At 53.1% G+C, this 21,109-nt stretch overlaps 1 protein-coding gene across 2 annotated transcripts; it reads left to right on the forward strand.

The window, feature by feature from the left end:
* Nucleotides 1–290: 290 nt before the first annotated feature.
* On the forward strand, nt 291–20,976 carry CDIP1 (cell death inducing p53 target 1). Of its 2 annotated transcripts, none has more exons than XM_084216451.1 (6): nt 291–353; nt 17,782–17,878; nt 18,455–18,552; nt 18,809–18,955; nt 19,230–19,494; nt 19,728–20,976. In XM_084216451.1, the coding sequence occupies exons 3-6, from the start codon at nt 18,468–18,470 to the stop codon at nt 19,837–19,839; spliced, it is 609 nt and encodes a 202-aa protein (XP_084072577.1). In that variant the 5' UTR covers nt 291–353; nt 17,782–17,878; nt 18,455–18,467; the 3' UTR covers nt 19,840–20,976. The 2 variants fall into 2 exon arrangements, with proteins under 2 accessions (XP_084072577.1, XP_084072578.1); XM_084216452.1 differs by having other exon boundaries at nt 19,233–19,494.
* Nucleotides 20,977–21,109: the final 133 nt, after the last annotated feature.

A 21,109-nucleotide genomic window follows, 5' to 3' on the forward strand; every position in this document is an offset into this window, starting at 1 on the left:
AGGTTGGGGAGGGTCCGGCACAGGGTGCCCAGAGCAGCTGTGGCTGCCCCTGGATCCCTGGCAGTGCCCAAGGCCAGGCTGGACAGGGCTTGGAGCAGCCTGGTCTGGTGGCAAGTATCCCTGCCCATGGCAGGGGACGGAACGGGATGATTTTTACAATCCCTTCCGGCACAAACCGAGCTGTGACTCCCGGGTCCGTGGCTCCCCGGAGCTGCCCAGCGCAGCGGCAGCAGGCCCGGCCCGGCCCCCGGCTGGCCCAGCGCGGCCCAGGCCCGCCCCGCCGCGGCACCGCCCGCCCAGTCCGGCCCGCCCCGCCCGCCGCCGCCAGGTGCCGGAGCCGCCGCCGGGAGCCGGTAGGTGCCTGTGGGCGGTGGGGATCGGTGCGGGATCGGCGGGACCCGGGGGGCTGCGGCGGGAAGGCGGCCCGGGCCCCCTCAGCCCCGGACAGGCCGCGGCGGCCGCCTGCCGCGGGGGCGGCTGGACACACCGGAGGGAGACACTGAGAACCGGGGGTGACGCCGAGCACCGGGGGTGACACCAAGCATGGCGGGACACCGAGAACCGGAGGGCGGATACCGAGCACGGGGGGACACTCGGCACTGGGGGGACACTCGGCACTGGGGGGACACTGAGCGCAGGCGGGGACGCAGGCAGGAGAAGATCAGCGCTACGCTCTTAGGAAGAAAAGGGATGGAAATCAAGCCCTGGTTAACTCTGTGAGGAGGAACAGGCCGAGGGAAGGGCTCGGTGCTCGGCCGTGGCTGCAGCGTTCGCTGCGGGGCCGCGGAGGTCCGTCTGGATGGGGACATGGGCCCGGAGAGCAGCGGGAGGCAGCCCTGGCCTCGGCCGGGCCTTTATCGCTGACCAAGTGTCGCAGGGTACTGCTGAAATCTTACAGAGCTCCAGCTCTGTGCCCTCAGCACTGCCGGGAAGGGTTGGGACGAGAGGGCTGGGATGAAATTTAATCGGGTGGAAAGCGAGGTCGTGTACTTGGGGAAAGACTTCCCGGTGTAAGGCGAGCGCTGCTGCCCGGCCGAGGTCATGAGCTGGCGGGGAGGACGGCGGGGGCTGCAGGGAGGGCACAGCTGAGAGAGGAGCAAATGTGATCCAGACAGATCCCGCTGAGAGAGGAGCAAATGTGATCCAGACAGATCCCGGGAGAGCGGGGAAGCAGGCCTAGGAACGAGTGTGTGCAGTTTCCAGTTAGCCCTGCTCGGGAGAGACTAGTTCGCCCAGTGGTCAGAGGATGATGAGCCCGTTTTAGAGGAGCAGAAAGAAGCTGCGGTGTCTTGATGAGCAGGAAGAGAAATGATGATGGTGAGGATGATATTGGCAGTGTGAAATGAAGAGAGCTCCTTCAGTTAAGGCATAGTGTGGCACAGCAACAAACATTAGTGGGAAGTTGTGGGGTTTTTAACCATTAAAACGGTGAGATCTGGGTTATCCCTCCCTAGGGGACTGGAAAGGCAGAGGGTAGCAGCTGTAAGGCAGTGTTTGGTTGCTTTAGGAAAAGCACAGGGAGTGGTGGTTGCTGCTAAACAGAGGAATGAGGTTGGGATCCTGGGGAGAGCTCCAGGGCTGTGTAGAGGAGTGGGAACATGCAGGCTGGGATGGACACTGCCATGCCAGTGTCCTCTGGATCCTCCGCATGAGCCGTGCTCAAGGTTAAACTTCTCTAGGTCCCTGCAAATGTAGGTTTGTGCCCCTTAGCCAGAGGAAAAGCTCCTCTGAGGTGGTGTCCTTGTACCAGTGAGAACTGGGGAGGGGACTGGCAGTTGTCAGTTCTAGGCTGAGCCTAAAATATCAGGTGGTAGAGATGAGGTCAGGTGCAATGATTTGAAGTAGCAATATTTTAAATTATATTTCTAGTGGGTTTGGGCTGAGTTTCTCTCTGAGAAACTCTTTGGGAATATGCACAAGAGCCTCCTGTTTGGTCTCTTCACTCAAAGTACTTAAAAGGGGGCTTTAATTTCAGCAGGGCCCCTGCTGATTTCAGAGTGTCACCGGAGTAGGCAGCAGGGAAAACTACAGTGAGTATTACACAGACAGAGTGGTATTTAACCACAGCCTGTCATCCAGTCATGTTCAGGAGCTACACAAACTCGTGTGGAAGCACAGGCTGCAAACTTCCCTCTCCCAAAGGCTTCTCTGTGCCAATGTTGTGGTGAGATGATGTGCCCCAGGAAATCCCTGGAGGTGTTTAGCCATGTACCTGCTCTGTTCTCCTCGGGTGTTACGTGAGGAGCTAATTCCTGCTTGGAGGCAGGCAGGTGGTGACTTCATGGCTGTGACAAGGGCAGGGGGATGGAGCAGTGTCCCAGATGTCCCTGAGCAATGCCAAGTGGAGCAAACGTGGTCAGTCCCGCCCGGCTGCCCTTACAGGGGTGGTGGAGCTGCGGTGGCTGTGTGTGCTCAGGGTGGTGCTGGGAATGCGATGTGTGTGTTCCTACTGAGTACCAAAACACCCTGCCACAGGTGTGACAGGGACAGGACACACTGAGGGAGCTGCTCTGATTTCAGAACCCTTCCTAATAAGATGGAAGACCGTGCTGAGCTTCTTGTGTTCTCTCAAGAGGTCTTGCACCTCAAATTCAGTTCTGAAACTCACTTCCTTGTGTTCCTGCTCTGCTCTCTCTCAGCTGCAGTTACCAAGGGAGGGAGAATGTCTCCCTCGTCTCCCTCAGCACCTGGTGTTGGTTTATGAGCATGTTTGTGAAGGTTGCTTCCAAATCAGCTCTTTCTGTGCCTGGGAAGCCACAACGGGCACTGCTTTGCTTCTGGATGGAGCACAGAGGGCAAGCACATCCTGGGAGCACAGCTAAGGTGCTCCTGTAGCTGAGGGATGTTCAGGCAGGGCCCAGACTAAAGCCTGTCCACAACATCTGTATGTTTTGGGGGGAGTTTGGGTCCTTGTCACGGTGTTGGCACCTGCAGAACTGTTGCCACTGCCAGTCTTACTACCACAGCCAAAGAAGGGATGAAAGTAATTTTATTATGTAAAAGAATATGGCTTTTCCCTTTCAGATGTGAATTTAGCAGATAAATACATGTGTTTAAAGGATGAGGATGAGTGGTTTTGGAAGGAAATACCCAGACTTGTTAGTATCTGCTCTGATCCGAGACTTGTTTTCTGCTTGTGGGTAAAGAGAAGTATGAAATTCAAAGTTCTGTGTCTGTTTGTGCTACATTGTACAGCCCTATATGTGATTTCTTATGATTGCTTTAATCAGGAGAGACTATCCTGGATTGAAAGAACCTAATTTTTTTTAAATAGTGGGGTTTGCAGTGGGGCTGGTGCTTCACTCCTGCCACTATTAGCAGGGCTCTGTACCATGTGACAGTTTTCCTGTACCTTTCCAGGAAAGGCTGGTGGCTGCCAGGTGAGCCAGAGAGGCAATAAATAGCATTTGGATATTATGGAGATTAAAATAATTACAAAGCCAGCAGGACTGAATATATTTGAGCTTCTAGACAGGTGTGCCAGCTTCTCAGAAGGTGTTCTCCCAGAGTGGGCTGTGCAAAGGTGCTGAGCACAGGGTGGGCAGGAGAGTCAGGAAACAGCAAATCGATGCTGATATGCCTGGTGGCTCTTAGCAGCAGTCAGTGATGTCCCAAAAGGATTTGAATTGTGCACTGCTCTTCCCTTTTCCCTGATACATGAACAGTAATGGTTTGTCGTGGGAACTTCAGTAGTTCTGCAAGGTGCTGGAGGTTTTTGGTTGGTTTTGTTTCCAGGACCTGATTTTGCAGCTCTTATGCAGGCAAAAGACTCCAGCTTGGAGCCAGTCAACTCTCCTGAAGGTTTCAGAGCAAGGCACCTGAGCACACAAGTGTGCAAACACAGAGGTCTGTGTACACCTTTTTCCTTCAAAAAACACACAATGAGCAACTTCTACCTTGGGATGTGATGTTCACTTGCTGTTTTCCTGCTGTTCCCAAACAGCACTGGGTTTCCATCTCACAGCTGGAGAGAAGCAATGCCACTTTCATGAGCAGTGTCAGATCTTCACATGCTCTCCATAGGACCTGTCTCCTCCTCTGATCAAAGGGAATGCAATTGGAGCAGCTGCCATAGGAAACCACAATCAGTTTTCTCACCAGAATAAAGTCTCTGAGGCAAGGGGAGCTCAGATTTTATTTCTGGTGTGGAAATCTCAGGGAGATTCTTGGCTGCTGTTACAGTTTTGCTTTAGGCCCCTTAGTTCTGAGCTGCCTTGTGGCTTCAGTCTTAAATTTGTGTGTTTGTGGTGGTGAGAAACAGCTGTTTGAGAGGAGCCCTGTTCTGGTCATGGTCTGGGTGGAGGATGGAGGCAGGAGCAAAGTGCTGCATGCTGCACATCTCCACGTGAGGCACTTCAGTGCAGCTGTCTTTAATCTGGGCTCTCCTAGCAGGCCTGCATTGAGGATAAGAAAATAAAAGAAATTGCCCCAAAAGGTGGCAATGTGATTAAGATCTTAGGAACTATGCAGAGCAGGTGCTGGCAGTGCATGTTTGACTTTGTACCACTTGGCATGATGGAACCTGAGATCATCAGAGAATGAAGAGCTCACCTGGGGCTTTCTGTGCAAATTAAGTAATATATTTCATTTTTACTGTGATTACTATGCATTAGTAATAGTGCTATTCTTTGCCTCCTTTATACATAAGAAAATTGAATATTACCTAGTTGTCCTATAGATTTTAGTGATGTCTTGTGAAGCCTGACCTAGAACAGAAGCTGGACAGAGTTATAGAATAAAGCAGGGATTTATTAGGAGTCCTCAATGGATCCACCTTGGACAGCACAGGAGCCCAGCCAGGGCTGCACCCAGGATGAACCAAAATGGCCCCAAAATGCCCGGCCGGGCATGGGGTCTCTCCCTGGGATCAGTTCTGCTCCATTTGCACCTTGCAGTTCATTGTCCCATCCCAGCTTTAGCCCCTGCAGTCCCACCCTGCTTGTTTTTCTCTCTTCAGTCCACGCTGTTTATGCTCTTGGGCCTGAGATTTGGATCATTTGTCCTTGGGTTCCCAGCTAGAGAAGGAATTGTTTTGTCTCCCTACTCTGCAAAGAGAGCTTACTATCCCCTGATATGCAGGTCAGAAGTACACACTAAAGCAGTACAGAATCTGAAAAATGTAAAAGCTAAAAGCTGAGACATCATTAGGATAAAGCATTTGTGCTGAGATGGGGGTCCCAGTGCCCTGAACTGTCTCTCCTGTATATGTTCCTGAACCTTCTTTGATACCCAGTCTCTGCATTTAAAGGAAAATCTTCCCTACCTTGCACTAACAGCCTGGCTCCCTATTAACAGTTTTGGAAAATGTTTTGGAAGAAGTATTCTGCTTTAAGCTTACACATTTACTGTTGCATCCTGCATTCTGTCTTAAAATCCTAAATTCCATCACACCTTACTGTGATTCATGCACATCAGCCCATGCTGTAGCTGTGTTTCATCTTTTTTTGCTCCTTGCATTTTGCAGAGAAATGAATTTCGCTCACAGTTTGAACCATGAGAGCCTGTTTGCTTTGGGACAGTTTCCTTGAGCTGTCATTCTGGAGTTTGTGTCAAGGTTGGGCTTCCATGTGAAGGGCTTGTGGTTTTCCCAGCCATTCCCAGAGCTGGAAAGAGGTGAGCAGTTACACCTGAGCACAGATGATCACACCTGAGCACAGGCTGGGGATCCATTCCCCACAGGCAGCAGCTCTGAGGGGCTTCCCACTTTCTACCTTTGCAACTTCAATCTGGCAGTACCCCACAGGGCAAGAGAAAATGAATTAAAAGGTGTTTTCCAGATATATTTTCAAGCATAGCTGATGATCAAAAAGGTAGATGTGGCAGCAGCTTTCTGACTGCAGAGAGCAAGGCACAACTTCCCCAGGCATTGTCCTGGGAAAGGCTGTGAGAAGGTCAGAGAAAAGAATGATAAACAATTCTTATCTTCACTTGCTGCACCTGTTGTTGTGAACATGTGGAATGTGTGATGGAGATTTGTTTACCAAAGGGTGATTTCTTAATTGGCCGGTGGTGATGGTGTTTGGATTCAAGGACCAGTGGGGTCCACCTGTGTTGTGACTGTCTGTGAGGGTGATGGGTTTCTTAATGAGTATAGTCAAATAAAGTGATTGATCAGCCTTCTGAGAAGCATGGAGTCAATGCTAATTATTACCTTTGGGGATGCCATGTTACAACAGATAGACACCCCTCTTCCCTGATTTGTGAGGGATCATTAAGGAATTGTATGAAAAATAAGCCCCTCTTTGCTCAGAAATCTCTTCCTCCCAGAGCCCCACAGCTGGAGAGCAGGTGTAATCTCTCAGATGATGGGTGAGTGAACGAGATTACTGTCCTGGGGAGAATTATTGTACAATTGATTTGATTTAGGTCACAGAACAAAGATTGTCATGTGGGAAGAGTTTTGCTGGGGGCCAGACAGGCTGTGCTGAGGCTGGATGTGAGATGGGAGCACTTGGCTTTGGCTCATCTGTTCACAGAGTTGTGGGAAGCCCATCCGAGTGTGTTTTACCTTTCCTTCCACTGTGGGGAAGGGAAATGGCTCCTCACCCTCTGCTAATGGCATCCCTGAAATGGGATGTGCTTTTCCAAAGGGAAGGCACTTACCCAGCCTGTAAATCTTTTGGATGCTAATGCTGCAGAGGAACAAAAACCAGGGCACAAACTGGGAGCAATTTGTGTCCTGGCAGCCAGGGGCTGGTGCTGGGAAGCACCAGCAGCTTTTCCTGGTACAACAATTTACTTCCCACAAGCAGAGGGAGGGTCAGATGAATTTAATGGCAGTGCCATTTGTTTGCAGAGCTTTTGAAAATACAGATTGACTAATATATTCTGGATTGACTTGTTCATGTCTCCAAGACCCGGAACAGCTGCTGTCCCATGGTTTTTCTCCTTCCCTTTTGGGTTGGTTTGTTGTGGGTTGTTTCTTTTTTTTTCCAAATGGCCATGACTCAGCCCTTCCCTGCTGCTTTCTGAGTTTCCTGGTTTCTGAATAGGCTATTCCTGGGACAGCAATTCCTGGCAGATAGGAACAAGGGGAGTGTTGTGTTGTTTTCTTCTCTATTGCTTCTGTGGCCTGCGTAAACGCTCCGCTTCCCTCTGATTTTTGCCTTTTTCCCACATTACTGAATCCTTCTAAATTGTTGGATGTCATCTGGGGGATGTTTTTGCCCTTGCAGCAAAGGAGCCTTCTCAGATGTGATCCAGGCTTGCACAGCAGCAGCTTTTCTTTCCCAGCAGGATGGCGGGGACAGTCCTGAGCATGGAGGGTTAGACTGCTATGGCTCTGTCTATTCTGAAGCTTCAATCTGCCTTGGTGTAGCCCCTCTGACTCCAAGGGGCTGTGCTTGGCTCTCCAGTGGTCTCCTGGGCAAGGGGTAGATCCAGGTGAGCACCAGCACATGGTGCCACATCCATGGAGGGTCAGGTGGCTCAGCTTGCCTGTGGGTACATTCTGCCTTTGTGTGTACTGTGACAAGTAAAGGGAAAATACCACCTAGAATTTAAAAACAATGAAAAAAACCCTTTCTGATGGCTTATTTATTGCCCCCCTGCAGATGGCAGAGGCTAGGAAGGTGAAGGATGCTCTTTCTGAAATACTTCATGGTGCAGTTACCTAGCCTTTTTAAACAAAAAGCTTTTGCGTTTGTTCTGAAGTTCATTTCTCTGTAGTGTGGGCTGGGGAAAGTCACCTGCTGTGGCAGGGGGCACCCCCAGGTTAGGTGTGCTGGCTGCTGCTCTTGATGTGCACTTGGAAGTGAATGAGTCGTCTAATACCGAACAACCTTTGCTGGGGTTTAGTTTTATTAAGAGCCCAACTCTTTCTGTCAAGCCACAGTTGTATGTGAGGGGGAAATAGCCTAAACTGTTGTATATTTGCCTTGAAAATACAGTTGGCTTCTTGAAAAACCAGAGGGACTCTATGTTTTCTCAAAGCCTGTAGTTACCAAGAGAAATTTCTCAGACTAGAGGGCTCAAAACACAGGGGCAGTGTTCTTCCTTAGCATCCCTCCACGTTTTTGGATATGCTGTATTGTTGTTAAGCCAACCAAGAGAAAAGCTGCTCTGTGTGAGGAGGCTTTGAGAACATTCACTGCCAGATTAAATTAGCCTTTCTGAGAATAAATTAGTGGTTGTGATGCAGGCAGCCCCGCTCTCTCCAGCTGTAAAATCCGTGCGTGCTGGTACCCGCAGCAGATAAATGATGTGTTCAGGGCTGTGCTGTTAACAGGAGATTAGATTTCTGGCTGGGGATGAATGAAAAGCAGCCTGTTAGAATTTATTGATTATTTCTCCAAATGAGAAGCATTTCCTTTTAAAGCATTTAATTTTAAAGCATTTCCTTTTAAAAGGAGGGAAGGGAACCCATGGGATTCAGTGCAGCTCCATCTTGGGAGGAAATCATGGACTAGAGCCAAAGCTGTACCCCTGCTGCAGTGACTCCAACCTGGGATGCTTTTGAGGTCCTCAGGGGTGCCAGTCACCCAGCTCGTGGCAGGAGGGTAGGATAAAGCCTGGAATATGGAGTAGAGGAGTGCAGTGGGGATGGGATTTTGGCTGCTGCCCACTCTTCTGGGCTTGTGTTTTTAGCTGAGCTCTGGATAAAAAGCTGCTGCTGGTATGTGCATACTGTACTTTTCTAAGATGCATCTTTGGTTTGTCTCCTGATTAACTAAATGCCTTTATTCTGCTTTGTGCTGTATCAGGAGGTGCTCGCAGGAGGCTGGGCCTGTGCTGGAGCCTCAGCTCGTCCTTCCCAGCTGCACTGCTGGGACCACTCAGCTCCTCCAAAACCTTCACGTAGGCTTTGAGCAAGCAGGGACTAGAGACCCTTTCCTGGTGTTAAATATCAGCTCTTTCCCTGGGCTTGTTGCAGGTCTTCCACAAGGTGACATCTGGAGCATATTTGTGTTTTGGGAGCAGAGGTTTCCCCCAGAGTTCGTGGCTGCCACAGGGGGTGTTAATTTAGCCTTTCAGACTCTCCTTGCCATGATTCAGGAAGGTTTAGCGTGGTGGGAGCTCAGTTTGGAGCTGCCTGCTGAGCTGCTCTGATGTGAGAGAAAACAGTTCTCAGCCAGTTTCGTGTTGTAACTGTGGCAGCTGCTCTGTCTTCCTCAGGCTCAGGAGAGGATTTGAGCAGCTGAGCTGTTTACCTGCCCTGAGGGCATCCTGCTATTATGGGCTTGAATCTCCCCTGTCCCATCCTCTGCTGGGGGAGCAGTGACCCTGCCTCAGGACTGCTCCAAACCCCAGGCCAGCAATGCTTTTCCTAGAGCAGCAAGGCAGTGAGGCGTTGCTGTGACAGAGAAAGGGTTGGGAAGAGCCCAGAGCAGGGACCTGGCCAGGGGTGTTCTGTGGGTTAGGGCTGCTTGGAGTCCAGCTCTGTCCCAGATTTTCAGTAGGAGCTTTGGGGAAGGAGTTATGAAGGAGCTGGCAGGAGCTGGTGCTGCAAATTGAAAACACAGTCACGGAGGAGTGAAAATTACTTTACTGGACCTGGAAGTCAATGTGGACTAGCCAAGTCTGGTGGGAGCTGGAGGAAGAATTGGGGATGGCAGGAGCTCTGTGTAACGTGGGGGTGCCCAGCACTGGGCACAGTCAGTGGCTGTTGATTAATCCAAGGGTTTTCCCCTCTGGGACATTGTCATCCATCTTTGAACAGCTCAAATGAGTTGGGCTTGGGAGCAGGGCAGTGCCAGGTGCCCTCCTTCTGTCCAAATGCCATGAGACAATCCAGCCTCATGCTGGTTGCCCTGGGCAACTCCACGAGAGGTCCCGGTCTGGAACTGGAAAGTTCTGTGGGAGCAAGGAAGTGAGTGTGGTAACAGGAACGGCCTCAGCATGGAAGAGTTCCTCCAGTGCACATCTTGGGATGTGTGTGGGTGCTTCTTGCTGGCAGTGGGACTCGGGAGGGATCTCAGACCTTACACACACGATCCTGCTGAACCCCAAACCAGACCCCTTTGCAAAGAGTGAGCCTTGGCCTTACAGAAAACCGAGTGACACAGAGCACTTCTCACTAGTCCTCAGAAAAAGTGCAAGGTGACATTGTACCAGTTAAATCTGAGTGTCAGCAGCTTCTCTGGCGCCGAGGCAGGGCGATCTGTGAGCGTGGGAAATGCTCATGCTGGAGACTGGAGCAGTGCTACCGCGAGCTGCTGTTCTCCTCGGGTGAGGAAACATCAGTGCCTGGCATATGTTTTGTACAGCACTCGAAAATGGATCTGGAATCACCACCAATGTATTCAAAATTATTTCATTGTGTTGCAAAATCTGCAAGGGAATTCTGAATACGCTCTTGGGCTCTGATTAATTCTGAAACTGAAATGCAAAACTGCTGATCAGCTCTGATTCTAATTTCCTCCTCCCTTGGAGCTCTCTGTGTCATTTAATGGACGTCACACATGTACTCAGTTTGATTCAGCAATGATGTAGCTGTGCTATTTGACTTTCTCTCAAAAAATTCTGTAGAAGGAGGGAGAAATTAAAAAGTGAGTGCTTAATGAAATAAAATATTTTTAATTTGATGTTGGAAAGGGAATCTATAAGACCCTGGGGTTTGCTGTGAGACATAGTGGGTACTCATTGTATATTCACCTGCCTGTGCTGCTGTCCCCCAAATGAAAGGCAAATTGACAGCAGGAGATGCTTTTTTGTGTAGGTAACTGAAGAGCAGTACTTGGTGCCTGGGAACGACCTGGGGTGCTCCATGGAGAACCTCCAGGCTGCCCCGTCTCCAAACCATGAGTGCTGAGAGTGGGAGGGACTGACAGTTCTGCCTTTGATCCCTTCCTAACTCATCTTTAAGCCTCTGTTCTGGGCTGCCCTCAGAGGTGAGCTCGGATCTGTGACAGTGCTTAAGAGCTGTGGATCTTCTCTCGACCTCCTGAAGCTTCTGCTTGCTGTTAAGCTTCTTGAGCTGGGGTATTTTTGTTTGCTTGTTTAAATGAACAGCTATTCTTGTGGCACAGTTGTGTTTCATGCTACATTAAAACACACTGTTGGAGTAGATGTTGGGTTTAGTTGCTTGAGATTCTGGCAGGTTGTGTTATCACCATTATTAACAGATATCAAAGGGATGATGTAATGCAGGATGTATCCTCTCGGGGGGAAATTAAGTAGATACAGAGGACTGGAGGCAACAGCTGCTGCTATCACTGGATGCTTTCCCATGGATGTTATCAAGTGTTAGCTTGGATTCTTTGTGAACTGCAGTGAAAGTCTCATGGAAAAGCTCTCTGCTTCCCCAGGGATTTGGCTTGCAGCACCCTCCTTTTCTCATCTCTCTGGAGCACATTGGTAGGATGCAGAGGAGCTCAGTTTTATCTTTAATGTTACTTTAATCACATCCATGAGCACACCTGGTGTTTTGCAGCCTGTCTTCTCCAGTGCAGCCAGGAACCTGCTGGAAGGGTCTGAACAGTGAGCACCTCCTGAGTGGGACAGTGGCAGCCTGTGGGGCAGCCCAGCTGCAGTGTGCTCCATGTTCACAAAACTGGCTTTTGGGGGCCAAATTGAGCTGCCCTGATGGTGCTGAGTGCTCTGTCTGCACCTCAACTTTCCCCATTGTCCTGACACGTGGAAGAGCTGGGGTCCAGTTTTGAAGTGTGGGGTTGTGACCCCTCCTCCCTTGCGGCCCCTCCTGGCTCCTGGATGTCACCGTGAGCTCTGGCCAGCCCATGATGCTTCCCAGAGCCGTGTGCCACATCTTGGCATCCAACAGCAGAGAGAACGAGCTACCCCAGTTTGTTCTTTTCATTTTGGCTGGTTTTTCTTTAAATATTCAGGTTAAGCAGGTCCTGGCAAGGCTGTTTCTGCAGCCCCAGTGTGAAGAGCCAAGAGCGCTCAGTCAGCCCATCCGGAGGGGAACAGCACTGGAGAGAATCCCAGAGGCGGCAGCAGGTCCTGCAGGCGCTCCTCCCGCACTTAACCCTTTGTGGGAGTTGCAGATGAAGCCTCCTTGTTTTTAGCAGGGAGGATTTTGTGTCTGGTTTTTCTGATATCCACGCGGAGGAGCTGCTGGAAGTGGTAATTTGAATCTCTGGCCAAGGACAGCTGAGCCGGGGCTGCGCTGTGGAGATTATCTGATTGTGCTTTGGATTTAATACCCTGAGAAATCTTGCTTTGGATACAGCACCTGGCTGCCAGCGAGGATCCTGCTCTGAGGTGATTTGTCTGCTGGGTGATGGTGGCACACAGAAGGTCAAACGATATGTGCAAGGTCCCCAGGTAAACTACTGTGATGGGGAAGCTCCTCCGGAGATTCGTGCACTGGAGAGCAGAGCAGGGAGCTTTGGCTGTCTGACATACCTGGTTCAAATGATGAAAAACCTTCTTCTCCAGCATTCCTTTGTTTTAAAGGAGACCTGCTGGCCTGCCTTGCCAGCTGAGCTTTCTGTGCCTGCACTGAAGGAACAGCCTGACCCTCCCGCAAGAAGCAGTTTTCTGCAGCTGAAATCTTAGTGCAGAAGTGTGGAAGAAATCTGCTGTTCTGGGAGCTGCCTGGCTGTTCTTGAACAGTGGGTTTGTGCTCCCTGGCAGTGATTTCGACTTGGGAAAACGCAGCTGAGTTGCTCAGAAAAAGAACAGACCTTTCCTTCAATCCTTCACTTGGGTTTCTGTTTCCATCGACGCCTTGCGGAGCATTGCAGGCATGCGCCCTCTTGCTGCCTTGGCCGAGACCAGGATGAGGAGTTGAGGAGGTGCTGCCAAGGTTAACAGCGGGTAAAGGAGTGGGTACATGGTCAAGGATTGCCAGGACATCCTTCTCTCTGAAGGAGGCTGGAGCACTCTGTGCTGTTTATTCCTCCCCTCCTTGTTCCGGGGAGGTGGTGTGCAGCAAATGTGCATGGGAAGAGGCAAAGCTGAGGGGGAGCTTCAGCTTGTTTGCATGGAAAACATCTTTTAGTTGTTCTGCATAAAAACCAGGCAGAAATAACCACTGATAGTGCTTGTTCAGCAGAGATTTATGCTGGCTTTCCTTTGGAGGTAAGAGCTGTCCGGTGGGATTGCGCGTGGTGGGAGCTGAGCCACATCCCTGCACCCTGTGCCAGCGGGCATGTGCACAGAGAGGGCAAAGCCTGGGAGCTCTGGGCACAGCACGGGCAGAGGGCAACATCCCTGTGAGCTCTGGGCACAGCATGGAGAGGGCAACATCCCTGTGAGCTCTGGGCACAGCACGGGCAGAGGGCAACATCCCTGTGAGCTCTGGGCACAGCACAGAGGGGGCAACATCCCTCTGAGCTCTGGGCAGAGCATGGAGAGGGCAACATCCTTATGAGCTCTGGGGTCAGCATGGGCAGGGGGCAACATCCCTGTGAGCTCTGGGGTCAGCACAGAGAGGGCAACATCCCTGTGAGCTCTGGGCACAGCATATGGAGAGGGCAACATCCCTGTGAGCTCTGGGCACAGCACAGAAAGGGCAACATCCCTGTGAGTTCTGGGCACAGCATATGGAGAGGGCAACATCCCTGTGAGCTCTGGGCACAGCATGGAGAGGGCAACATCCCTGTGAGCTCTGGGCACAGCATGGAGAGGGCAACATCCCTGTGAGCTCTGGGCACAGCATGGAGAGGGCAACATCCCTGTGAGCTCTGGGCACAGCACAGAGGGGGCAACATCCCTGTGAGCTCTGGGCACAGCATGGAGAGGGCAAAGCCCTGCAAGCTCTGGGCACACGTGTAACACAGGGAACGTGCAGCTCCAGGCTGGATTTGGAGGTGCTGTTCAGAAATGCCATTGTGGAGGAGGGCGATTGGGTTTGGGATACCCACAGTCAGGGTATGGCTCTGTCCCCCTCAGCACACCCTGCTCGGTTCTCCCTCCTTCCTGCCCCTAAAGCTCCTTTTGAAGAGTAACAGACTTTGGCTCAAATGACATTTTGCCAACATCTGACTGGCCTTTTGTGCCTTCCTGGTCTCACTATTACCCAGTTTCTGGAGCATGTAACCTGTGGCACACAGGTGTCTTTCTTGGGGCCAGGAAAACTGGCATGGTGTTGGCCACAATGCTGTTCCTATTTCTAAAGCATTTCTAAATGCTGGGCTCAGTGAGGGCTTTTAAAGCTGTATTTCCAAAAGCCTGGAAGCTGCAATCTGCATCTTTTTGATGTGCAGTGAAGCTGAAAGTGCTCGTAAATTTTCTCTTATTTATTCATTGAATTTTAGTGTGGTTTTTTCCTTTTTCAAATATCAGAAGATTTTTTTTTTTCATGGAGGAAGAGCTCCAAAAATGTGCAGCAGCAGCTTTTGAAGTGTCAACGTCACTGAACGTGGCTGAGTATGAGCAAATGCTGCTTCCTGTCTCAGGGGCTGGAGGCACTGCTGCCATGGAGGAAGCAAAGCTGAATTGCAGTGCATCTCAGTCACAAGTGCAGCAGCAGCAAGGACAGCACAGGCTGTTTCAGCTGTGGATGGATCTCAGTGCTGCTGTGAGGCTGACTCAGAGCTGCTGGGGCCAGCACTGCACCATCAGGGCTCACACGTGAGCTGGACCTGCCAGCATCTGCTCTGCCCTTGCCAGGTTTGTCTCACCCGTGGAGATTTCATCTGTGAGGAGGCAGCTTGAAGCACAAACAGCTGCTGCTAGGGAAGAATGGCATGAGCAGACCAAATCTGAATTATCTGTGTCTGTTCTCTTCGTGGCATTATCTGGTTTATGGTGTTAGGAGCTGTTCTAGTGGCACAATATTCCCTGGCCCCACTGCACACCAGTTGTTTTTGATGAGTGGTGCCCACCTTATCTGTTTGGAAAGCAGGTGGGATGTGCAGACCTTTCCTCTTGCCATGTTTGAATCCCAAACTGTTTCTGCAGTGATGTAACAGAGGGAAATAGAGCCAGCATGAGATGCTGGACCCTGACACATCAGCTCCTCATCACTGCTGGAAGTTGCTTTGTATCAGTTTTGAACATGTCAGTAATGGGAACCAGGGGCCTTGGGGTATTGATCCATGCCCTCTGGACAAGGGGCTGGAATGACAGGACAAGGGGATATGGCTTCACCCTGACAGAGGGCAGGGTTAGATTGGAAATTGGGAAGAAATTCTTCCCTGTGAGGGTGGGCAGGCCCTGGCACAGGGTGCCCAGAGCAGCTGTGGCTGCCCCTGGATCCCTGGCAGTGCCCAAGGCCAGGCTGGACAGGGCTTGGAGCATCCTGGGACAGTGGCAGGTGTCCTTGCCATGGCAGGATGTTGTAATGAGATGGGCTTTAAGGTCCTTTTAAACCAAACCATTCTGGGATTCTACAATCCCTCATTAGCTGAGCTGGGGGCTGCTGAGCACAGGAAGGATTAGAAAGCACTGTGCTCCCACAGGCAGGGCTGGGTGCTGCCCCACGGTGCTTTGGCTGTGTGAGAAACCTCAGACAGCCCTCTTGGGGCTGAGAGCTACACCTGTGATCTGAGCAGGGGACCTGGAAATCTGTTTCCATCTTCTCACCCAAAAGCTGCCTGGAATGAGGTCAGGGAGCACAAAGCCTGGGGAAGACACATGGCTTGAGGCCATAGCCAGGGTGGGCCAAGCCCTTTCTGTGTGGAGGCTGTGATGGAGCTGTGCTGTCCTGGCTGTCTGTCACTTTGCTGTGCCCTAGCAGGTTAATGGGAATCTTTTCTTTTTCATTTTCTTTAGCAAATATAAATTCCCTGGGGGTCATGGGGGTTCTTTGCCTCTCTTCTGTGTTTAACTGATTGTGATGATTCTGGTTCCATAGTGGATTTATTCTCTGTAGTTTGCAGAGGAAACCAGTCAAAGCTGTTCTTCCAGTTGAGAAGAGCTAATCTGCATTTGTAGCTGGAAATAGCATCTGCTCTCTCCATCCTGCTATGATAACCAACTCCTTTTGAGTCTCAGGTCTTGCAGTGTGTCCTTGCTCCAAAGAACCTGCACAAGACATTAGTGATTCCATCAGATCTTGAACTCAAACCTGGTAATTTTGGAATACTGCAGGGCTGTCAGTGCCAGGGTGGTGAGGGATGCCCTGGGGCAGTGATGAGGGATGCTCAGTGCTAAGGGGAAGCCCAGTGCCCCCTGATATCCCACGGGGCTCTCTGTCAGAAATGGGCTGAGTTTTGTTCTGCTCACATTAAGATGAAAGCACAGGAGAGAAACAGTTTCTAAGAGGCTTAAAAGCAACAGGCTTTATTTTCCTCCTGGGAAGGCACACAGCCAACATCTTGCTCTTTACAGATCTCTCTTAATAAGCAGAATATTGCATTAGGAGCAACTGAGGCTGCCAAGTACGGGCAGAAGGGCCCTGCATCCCACAGCTTCCCTCATCCCAGGGCACGTGTGGCTCTGGGACCCAGGGCTGGCACCCTCTGGCTGCCACTCCCTCCTGGGCAGGGTGGCAGCATTCAGGGCTCACCCTGGGGCTGTTGCTTCATCTGATGGGTGTTGATGGAGTGGCTGGTGGAGGACTCCTCCTCTCCTGCCTTTTCTTGCCAGCTGCTTTGATGGGGGGAGTGAGGCTGGGGAGTGTTGAAAGATGATTATGGGAAAGCAGCATTTGAGTGGGAATGGGAGGAGATCTGTTGTGGGCACAGTTGGTCTGTGAGGGCAAGGAAAGCTCCCTGGCAGGCTGGTGTCCCCAGGTAAGGACTCTGGGATGCTCTGGTTGGGCTGGGCTCATCCAGAACCCTTGCAGGCATGGGAACAGGAAGGTCTGAGGCTCCTGGATGTGCGGGGTTGGCTACTTTGAGAAGAATAAATCCTTCTTTTCTTCACATCCCCACTGAGCTAAAAGGAGCACGGCCCAGTTTGAGCTTTGTAGGTCACTGAAGGAGAAGGCAGGCTCTGCAGTGTGCCTGGAAATGCTCTCTGCCATGGCAACTCTGCTTGCCTGGCTCTTAAGGAAGAAACTGGAGTGAGAAGCAGGAAGAAGATGACCCCCAGCTGCCCTGGTTTTACTCTTTGAAGATGCCTGGCTTCAACTTTGGGGGAGAAATTCTAGTCAGGAAATCTGGACATCCTGGAGGAGACCCTGTGTCAGGAATCTGCTCAGCTCCTGGGGGGATCAGTGTGCTCCTCTGGGAGAAGCAACAGGTCAGGTGCTCCTCCAGGGACTGATTAAATGTCCTGCAGGAGGCTGCTGTGTGGCAGGGAGCATGAATTAGGAAAAAAAGGAGTAGAATAAAGCAAACCCATGCAGGTGAGGGAGGGATGGGTCTTCCTGCCTTGCTTGCCCAAGTCTTTGGCTCTGTTTGACCTGGCAGCTGCAGGTGGAGGTGGCTGAGCCCCACGGGCACCTCTGTGGGCACACCTGCAATGCAGGGCTGGGGCAGCACTGGCTGCCTGGCCTGGTGCCTGCGCAGGCTGTGCCATGCTGGGGAGGTTGGCATGCTCTGGGCTGGCTGCCCAGCACGTGGCTCTGGTGCCAGCACACGGGACAAGCAGAGTCACATTCGCTCCTGGCCCGTTGGGGTGAAGGAAGGAGCTCCCAGCACTGCTCCCTGGGCTCTGACAGCAATGTCACCCTGTCCCATGCCTGATGGCAGCTGTCCCAAGCACTGAGTGAGCAGCCTCTCACTTGTATTTCCCAATTTAGTCACATCCTACAGCTATAACTGAGCCACTGGAAATGGGGCAGTCAGGTTTCTTGATGTTGTTGCACTTCCTTGGATCTCAGAGCATGTCAGTGGGGCTTTGCCAGGTGCCAGGGACACAGAGCCTCATGCCTGCTATTGAGGGGGCACGTGGGGAGAGAAGGGGTTTGGTGTGGCAGCCAGGACAATGCTGCAGCTGTGCCTCCTCTCCATCTCTGTAATTCACGTGCTGTCTCCTTTGACACAGACCCAGTGGAAGAAGTCACCTTCCAAACTACTGCTCAGAGGAGCTGCTTCTCTCAGCTGTCAAGGCCTCTGAGCTGTTGCTGTGGGGAAAAGGACAGGTAAATTCTACCCCATGTCAAGTAACAGCTCCAGCTGTTAAATATGATCTTACCTTAACTCACTGGGTTTATTGAGAGATTTATTTAGAAATGCTCTGTGGGTTTGCATCCTCTGTCCTGGAGTTTTTGCTTCAGGCTCAGGGTGGGGGTCCTGCCATCCCTCAAGGCACAGCATTGTGTCACTGAGGGTGGAGGTGGGGGGCTGTGGGCAGCTCTTCCCCACCTTTGGGGAAAAGTGATGGAGCCAAGTCCCAGCACAGCACATTCCAGCCCAGCACTGCCCTGCAGTGTGGCCACACAGTCCAGAGCTGTCCTGATGAGCTGCTGTGCACCAGGTGGGCTTTACAGGGAAGCTGGCAGAAAGATTTTACACCTTGGAGTTGCTGCCTGGGCAGAGCCTGTCCAGCTTTGTGGCCATACCCCGGGTCTGCCTGGGGGGAAGCTGAGGCTGGTGCAGTGGTGGCACCAGCCCTGGCCTCCTCCGTTACCTGTCACCTGCATCCCCAAGCACCACGCCAGCTCCATGTGCCTGTGGCACCAAGGGCTGCTGTCACCTGAAGGTTTCTGTCCCTGCAGGGCTGCCTGAGCAATGTCCAGTGACCCCCCCCCCCCCTACCCGGGGGGCCCCTCGGCACCGCTGATAGAAGAGAAGCACGGCCCCCCCTCTGCACCAGGTACACAGACCCAAGGAGGGTGGGTTCCCTCTGTCCCCATGTCACCCTTGGGGGAGGCAGGAGGGGTCCTAGGGGCAATGACAAGAGCAAGAGCACTCCCAGCTCAAAGCCTGGCACTGCTCCCTGCTGTGGGGTGAATTTGGGTTTCTTGTGGCCAAGAGGAAGATGTGGCTTAATGGGGTTGCCCCCCACCTCTTGCTTCCCTTCCCTTTCTCCCTTCCCTGCCTCCTTGGCTGCTGACTGTGTTTCCTTTCAGAGGGTGTCACCCCAGTGGTGGGACAGCCCCAGGGGGTTCCTATCCCCCCTCCTGAGTTCGGACCCCCCCCATATGAGCCCCCCTCGCAGCCGGGGTTCATACCCCCCCACATGCCCACGGATGGCTCTGGGCCTTATGTGCCACCAGGTGAGTCCTGCAAGGGCTTGGGGGTGGGGTTTGGCAGCAGCAGCATGTGTTTCCTGGTGCCCTGGGGGGGACACAAGAGGGGGGTGGAGCCACTATTTGGAGCTTGCAGCGAGGCTCCTTGGGATGGGGCGGGGGCACAGAGCCTGTGGCAGGGCTGGCCCCAAGGCTCTACTCAAAGGGAGGTGTTGGAGCAGGGTGGGGGCCTCCCCAAGAAGGATCTGGGCTCTCCTGCCATGTACAAAGGTGCTCATTTGTTTGTGTTTCTCATTCACAGCAGGATACTACCCACCCCCAGGCCCTCATCCCCCCATGGGCTACTACCCTGCCCCAGGCCCCTACCCCTCTCCTGGTGGCCACACAGCCACAGTGCTCGTCCCACCGGGAGCTGCCACCACAGTCACAGTGCTGCAGGGAGAGATCTTCCAGGGTGCCCCTGTGCAGACAGTGTGTCCCCACTGCCAGCAAGCCATCACCACCAAGATCTCCTACGAGATTGGGCTCATGAGCTTCCTTCTGGGCTTCTTCTGCTGCTTCGTGGGGTAGGTACTGCAAGCAGAGCTGTGGCCTCGTGTTGGGTGCTCAGCCCGCTCCTGGGTAGCCCCAGAGCTGCTGGGCATGGTGGGGACCTTGGCACAGAGGTGGCACTGGAGCAGCAGAGGGGGTCCTGGGGTGACAGCCCCTACAATTCCTCACACCTTGCCCATGGCCCAGAGAGAGCCCCGTGCCGAGGGGCTGCCCCAGCTCAGCATCTCTGCCTCTCCCTGTGCTCCAGGTGTGATCTCTGCTGCTGCCTGATCCCCTGCCTGTTCGATGACTTCAAGGACGTGACACACACGTGTCCCAACTGCAAGGCCTACATCTACACGTACAAGCGCATGTGCTAACGGCACCCGGGAGCCGCTGGAACGCCGCCGGCCCCGCCCCGCTGCCGTCCATCCGTCCGTCTGTCTCCGCGTGTGCATCGCCCCTCCCCTCGCTTCCCGCCGGTGGTGTGTATGTGTTATCCCCGGCTCCCTCCCGCGCAGAGCTGCCACCACCGCCCCCAGCTCTGCTCCTCACTGGGAATAGTTGGATTGGTGACACTGGGGTACAGGGGAGGTGGGCCCGGGCCCCAGACGCTGTGTGGGAGCTGCCGGGCAGTGCACAGGAATGGGGGGCATCGCTCTGACCCCATTAGGCTCCAGGTGGAGCAACCCTGGCAAGAGCAGCAGCTGCTGGAGGTGCCCACCCCAGTCCCACAGTGCAGAGGGTGCCTGGCTGCAGGGATGTGCTGGGATGGGAGCCCAGGAGCGGACCCAAGCAGCCCACGGTGCCCTCAGGGGATGCAGCACAGCCTTTGTGGCGCTTTCAGGAAGGGGCTCAGTGACAAGGAGACAGGGCAGTGCCACACACCAGGTTTCCGTGTGGTTCACGGCCCGGTGGCAAAGCCCCTTCCCGAGGGGAGGCAGAGCTGCCTCTAAGCACAGAGGGGGGCCCGGCGGCAGCATTGCACCCTTACCAGCACCTCCGTCCTGCCCAGCGGCCACTCCAGCTGCATGCGCCTCCTCCCAGCCCCGCCCGGCTCCGGGGGCAGGGACAGCCCCAGGCAGCCCCGGCCCCCGGCAACCTGAGAGCCAAAGCACACCCGGCATGTCCCGGCTGCCCGGCACGTAGAGTAGAGGAGTTTGTTACCAGGCTGCAGCTCCAGAGCCGCCCCGGGCCCGGCAGGGTCTGTAGGGTCTCCTTGCATGTGGTGTAGGGGGTGTTTTTAGCTCACTCACCTGAGGCAGAAGGAAGGGGCAAGCAGGCAGCGACAGGAGCTGCCAGCAGCACTCCCCCAGCAGGGGCGAGAGGACCTGGGAGCCAAGCTCAGCCTCTCGGGGCTGCTCCTCCCTGCCCTGCCCCTGCAGCTCCCAGAGCAAAGTGGGGGGAGGTCTCTCAGTACACAGGCGTGCAAACACAGCCTGGCCTGCACAGGCAGCTGCTGTTTGCTCAGGGGTGGAACTGTGGCACTAGTCAGTGTTTTTATGTAAATAAATAACAGACCCTGAACTCGTGTGCATCTTTTCTTTTCTCCTGCTCAAAAGTTACAGCAGATCTGCCTGCAGGGGAGCTGAGGATGAGGGCAGGGTGGGAGTACAAGCACAGGAGGAAAAGCAGCAGCTTCTCTACCCT

This window comes from Fringilla coelebs (genome assembly GCF_963513975.1).
Source record: "Fringilla coelebs genome assembly, chromosome: 16".
In the NCBI taxonomy this organism is placed as follows: domain Eukaryota; kingdom Metazoa; phylum Chordata; class Aves; order Passeriformes; family Fringillidae; genus Fringilla; species Fringilla coelebs.

Excerpts from the sequence above, each read along its gene's own strand:
- CDIP1 (XM_084216451.1), top strand. The coding sequence starts at position 18,468 with ATGTCCAGTGACCCCCCCCCCCCCTACCCGGGGGGCCCCTCGGCACCG. Across the intron at positions 18,956-19,229 it reads TGGGCCTTATGTGCCACCAG|CAGGATACTACCCACCCCCA; the intron begins GTGAGTCCTGCA and ends TCTCATTCACAG. Across the intron at positions 19,495-19,727 it reads TTCTTCTGCTGCTTCGTGGG|GTGTGATCTCTGCTGCTGCC; the intron begins GTAGGTACTGCA and ends CCTGTGCTCCAG.